The sequence below is a fragment of the Sceloporus undulatus genome, chromosome 6 (genome assembly GCF_019175285.1).
Source record: "Sceloporus undulatus isolate JIND9_A2432 ecotype Alabama chromosome 6, SceUnd_v1.1, whole genome shotgun sequence".
Lineage (NCBI taxonomy): Eukaryota > Metazoa > Chordata > Lepidosauria > Squamata > Phrynosomatidae > Sceloporus > Sceloporus undulatus.
The window spans coordinates 81828647-81834406 of record NC_056527.1 but is presented as its reverse complement, the minus strand read 5'-3'; the positions used below and the strand labels follow the sequence as shown (position 1 = coordinate 81834406).

Here is a 5760-nt window from a genome sequence, read left to right as displayed (position 1 = left end):
GTTTATACTGAACCTTCACCTTTTTGTTCTATTCCTCATCTGTAGGCTTTCTTTAAGGTAGATTTTCCTGGAAGATCAAAATTCATGAACCTAGTGCCCAACAGATGTATTGAACTACAATTCCTAGGAATCACAAGCATCAGCAAGGATTCAGGTTTGCAACAGTGGGAAGATGTAAAGATACCCCCATATATCCCCCCCCCATATATATATGTGATAATTCTTCCCAGCATCATTGTATTATTGTTTTTAGATTTTATTGTTTGTAATTTTAATTGTTAGAACTGCTTAATCCTTTTTCAAGGGGGGGGGACTTATATATTGCTGTATCATTTTAATGTTGTACGCCGCTTTGATTGCTTTAACAAAAAGCAAGATATAAATAAAAGTTTTATTTATTATTATTATTTATAAGACTTCCTTAAATGTTTGCACAGCCTCCTCCCTGTCTTGTGTAAATTACTAAAAGATAATATAATATTTTATTTGCTTTTTCTTTCTTAACCTGTTCCTTTTAGTGCTTTCTGTTTAATGCTCCAAGCTTGTGCAAAGTCCTCTCTTCTTTTTGAAGTTTGCAAGACTATAGGTAAAACTGTCCATTTTACCTTGGTACAGAACCCAGTTTTGGCAGTTACTGTATAATAGTGATGACCTACCACCACCCTTGAGGTTATCTTTGTGGGCTTTTTGGTATTTTTAAGAACCCCTCCCGCTCCCAAATCAAATAAAAAGCCAGAAAAATGGCTATGGACGATTTTATCTGGTCATAAGAAGGTCTGCATCTCCAACTGTAAGAAGCCTGATGTAAGAAAAATGACAGATGCAGTATGGACTGAATCAACTCCTTTTATTAATGTGCATATAAAACTATTTAACACTTTCCTTCTGGATTATCTTTTTAAACTCCTTAATCATTATTGCAAAAGAGTAAAGAAAAACTGAAAAACATTCCCTCAAAGCTTTGGGTTACTCCCATAATGCATATGGAGTAACTAAATCCTTGAACTGAACAATATGAATGCAGCTAGGAGTCATTCCAGTGAAACTGGTAGACTCTGAACTGAGTAGATATAATCCTATTATTCTTACATTTTCAGACTGCAAAATGGGCTGCTTTTCATTTTTTAAAAACAGATCTAAATCTGTTGCTAGTCACAACTAGAATAGAACCAATGAATCAATGGTAACTTGGCAACTGAATACTCATGTAACATTCCACTGATTCCATGGGACTACTGTACAGGGGCCTAATAATCCCCACTTGGGCACAGAAACCCACTGGGCGAACTTGGGCAAGTCACACCTTACCTGCCTCGGAGGAAGGCAATGGCAAACCCTCTCTGAGCAAATCTTGCCACGAAACCCCAGGATAGGTTTGCCTTAGGGTCACTATGGGCCTGTACAGACAGGCCAAAATAAAGCTGCTTCGGGACACTTTGGAAGTATGCTGTTTAAATGATACGTGCGTCCTAAGAGGCCAGAAGCCACGCCAAAGCCACACTCCTGTCCTAAGGACTGGACCACAGCTTTGGCACAGCTTCTGGAATCTTAGGATGCATGCATCATTTAAACAGTGACCCGAAGCAGCTTTATTTTGGCCTGTCTGTATGGGCCCCATGAATCAGAAATTACCTGAAGGCACACAACAATTAAATGAACTGGGAATTGTGTTGTTCAAATATAATATTTGGAACAAAGCTACCATGATTTCTTAAATCTATGCTGTGGAACTCCTCCCCTGGAGATATATGAAGGGACCCATCTATTGCTGCTTTCAGGATGGTGTAAAGAAATAATATGTTGTCCATGGTTTTCATCTGACAGTTTTTATGCTATTTGTGATGGGCTTTTAGAAAGTGCATTTTATTGTAACTAATCTAATACTTTTTATATTTAACTTGATTATGTGAATATATCAGTAAGGAGGAATACTTTAATACAGTACTGCAAGCTTCTTTGAGAAGACTATGCTCTTGAAAAGCAACTGTGGCTGTATCTGCACTGCAGAAATAATGCAGCTTGACACGGCTTTAACTGCCATGGTGTAATGCTATGGAATTATGGGATTTGCTGCTTTGTGAGACATTTAGCCTTCTATGTCAGAGAGCCCTGATGCCACAACAAACCACAGTTCGCTGGATTCTACAGGATGGAGACATGATAGGTAAAGTGGTATCAAACACATTATTTCTGCAGTGCAGATGAGGCCTAGACCTAGTTCTGAGCACTTAGGCCCAAAACACACTGCAGAAATGATCCAGTCTGAGACCGCTTTAACTGCCCTGGCTCAGTGCTAAGGAATCCTGGGAATTGTAGTTTATTGTGGCACCAAAGCTCTCTGACCTAGAATTCCCTAGCGCTGAGCCAGGGCACTTAAAGTGGTCTTAAACTGGATTCTTTCTGCAGTGTTTTGGACCTTATATTATTGAACAACACAGGCATTTTAAATATCATCCTATGTCTGTTGAGTGAACTTAGTAAGACTGATGTGAGAGAACACAAGCCCTTATCAAAGGGAAATGCTATTGTGCACAAGGGCTGCTTGACATTACATCTGAATACTAGTGTATTCAGATACTTCACCTCCTTACCTGAGCTCAGGAAAACACCAACAGAAACTCTTCATTTCACATTTTCATTAACTCCATAAAACCTGGCTGGGGTGAAAGAGCCTGTTTGATACATAGCCAAAGTGCTTTCATTATGGCTGCATCTGCACTGCAGAACTAACCCAGTTTGACACAACTTCAATTGCCATGGCTCAGTGCTATGGAACTCTGGGGACTGTAGTTTGTTTTGGGCACAAGAGCTCTCTGACTGAGAAGGCTAAATGCCCCATTAAGCTACAATCCCCACACTGAGCCACAGCAGTTAAAGTGGTGCCAAACTGGATTATTTTTGCAGTGCGGATGCAGCCATAGCAAAAGGTCTTTGGCTATGTGTCCAACATGTCCTTTTGCCCCAGCTAGGTTTTACTGAGTTAAGATGTCACAGTTTGAGGGTTGGGCTAGGACTCTGGAGGCCAGGTTTCAAACCCAAGGTAGGCCATGGAAACCCACATGGGTGATCTTGGGCAAGTCACACTCTCTCAGCCTCTGAGGATGGCAACAGCAAACCCCCTGTGAACAATTCAAAGGCACAGCTGTGTCAGTCTGTAAGATCAGTTGTAGAGAGACCTTTGAGACTGAAAAAACAGAAATTGGCAGCATGAGCTTCCCTAGACTGAGCCTCCTTCCTCAGATGCATTTGTTGTTGTTGTTATTATTATGTAGAGAGATCTTGTAGCACCTTTGAGACTAAACTGAAAGAAAGACGTTGGCAGCATGGGCTTCCCTAGACTAAAGGTTACTTCCAAATGCGTCTGAGGAAGTAGATTCGAGTCTACGAAAGCTCCTACTGCCCCTTTCTTTCTTTCTTTCTTCCTTTCTTTCTTCCCAAGGGCGGAGAGCCTGGTTCTCCTGGAAGCGCGAAGGACCGTTGGTTGCCCTCCTTCTCCCTCTCCTAAGAGCGCCTCTTCCTTGGCTGCGGTCCTCAGGCTCCCAGGCGGCACTCTGCACATGCTCCAGGGCACGCCGGTCCCTCCTTCCCTACCTTGATCTTAACTTCCGGGTCCACCTTGAGTAGGGAGGCCATGGCGGGGCGGGGGAACCGGTCTTCCTAGCCACAGCCGTCTCTTCTTCCCTCCCTTCCTTCCCTCCCCGCGCGCGAGAGGAAAACCACCGGCTTCGCCGCGGCCGGATGTGACGACATAATGACCCGCCGCCGACAGTGCCGTCTCTCTTGACCAATCACCGAACGCCTTCCCAGCTAACGTCATTCCCCCGTCGAGGCTTTTGTCCTCCGCCCCCCGCGCATGCGCAGGACAACAAGCACCCTCCCCATCCTCTGTGGGCAGGGCCTTGTGTCGGGCACATAGACGTAGGAAAGGGAAGAGGCACGCGTCGCTCGGATGAGTTGGGTCTAAAAACGCACTGCAGAAATAATCCAGTTTGAGACCGCGTTAACTGCCCTGGCTACGCGGTCTCAAACTGGATTATTTCTGCAGTGTGTTTTTGGACCACACTTCAGCTAACCTAGTCCCCACACCATGAAATTAAACTCCAAATCACATCTAAGGTCCAAAACACAGTGTTAAAGCGGATTATTTCTGCAGTGTCATATAATCACTTATGGAATATGTGAAGTTAAATGTCCTACATTTTGGGCTGAGTTTTGTCCTGCAGTTGCCCTACAATTTGGTCTCGATTTTGTCCTACATTTTGTCCCAGGTTTTAGTGGACAATTATGGCAACCCTACAGTTGAGTCGAAGGCTTTCATGGCCGGCATCCATAGTTTTTTGTGGGTTTTTCAGGCCGTGTGTCCATGTTCTAGAAGAGTTTCTTCCTGACATTTCACCAGCATCTGTGGCTGGCATCTTCAGAGAATCCTGGCATGGAAGAGAGTGGGATATATATATATATATACTTGTCCCTCCACATTTACTGGAGTCAGGGGCACAGGACCCCCATGAATATAGGAAAACTGCAAATAATACAACAACAACAAGTTTATTGATTAGTCAGCTGACCATATCGATCAAATACTAAATACAGTTACAAAATTACAGCATATAAAATGCAACTAAAAAATATCAGAACGTCTGCGTATATACAAAGATAAAACTGAGTCACACTTAACACAAACAATAACACAAATAACACAAAAACCATGTTTTTTTTTACCTGAGAGGACACCTATCTAGGAATCTCTAGGTCCTCCAGTGCAACTCTGTGGTCAACGTCCAACAGACACTGACCATAGAACTGCACTGGAGGAGCTACAAAGGCCTAGTAGAGTGTTCTCTCTGGAAATCTCTAGGTCTTTCAGTGCAACTTTTGGTTGAAGTTGACCATAGAGTTACACTGGAGGACCTAGATATTCCTAGAGAGAACATTTTCACAAAACCTGTGAACAATCAAATCTGCAAAAGTCAAAGCCACAAATGTGGAGGGACGAACGTTTACTGTGTGACTCTATGTTGGAAGGAGCGACTTCCATGTTAATCTGTGTATTATTCTGTTGTTGAATATTTATTATTATGGAACATTTTATTTTATTTTAATTATAGAATGTTTTATTTTAGCACGATTTAGATTTCCTTCCCCCCTTTCTTTTTCAATTTTATCATTTTGTCTCATCATCACCCTGGAGCCTCAAAAGGCAATGGAGGACTCAGGTGGAGGAGGACTGCTTTGCCCCACTCGCCATGATGATGACAATGGCTTTAAAATCAACAACGACGTTAATTAATACCCATTCATCTCTTAAATATAAAGAATCAAATATATATAACACCTCCGCTTCCTTCTGTTTTGATCGTTTAATTAATAGTTTTAATAATTTACCTGTATATTTTATATTTGGTCATTGTTATATTTAGATATGTTGTTATATATATGTAAAACAGGGGAGGGAATTATTTGTATTGTATTGTTTTAAGAGTTGTGTTGCATTTTATGTGCGTATTGGTTTTTATTATTGCATCACTATATTTTACTGTATTTTATGGGTTTGCTTTTGTAATTCATGTAAACCGCCTTGAACTTTTGGAAAGGCAGTATATAAATAAAAATTGTTATTATTATTATTATTATTATTATTATTTTGCATGATTCAGAAAAAAATAGACGGCCAAAAATGTTGTTGTTGTTGTTATTGTTGTTGTTGTTGTTGTTGTTTTTCTAGTTCAGGCTTCACATCTCCAGGTAGGCCTCTGGGTT

At 41.4% G+C, this 5760-nt stretch overlaps 1 protein-coding gene across 2 annotated transcripts in view; it reads right to left on the bottom strand.

Annotated features, from left to right (window-relative positions):
* PSME3 (proteasome activator subunit 3) overlaps window positions 1-3758 on the bottom strand; it is a 17735-nt gene extending 13977 nt beyond the window's left edge. Inside the window, exon 1 of one of the 2 annotated variants that reach the window (XM_042474818.1) lies at window positions 3592-3758. In XM_042474818.1, coding sequence (XP_042330752.1) covers window positions 3592-3633 — 42 coding nt within the window. In that variant the 5' untranslated portion in view covers window positions 3634-3758. The remainder of the gene's footprint in view (window positions 1-3591) is intronic. The other variant, XM_042474819.1, reaches the window with a different exon arrangement.
* Window positions 3759-5760: the final 2002 nt, after the last annotated feature.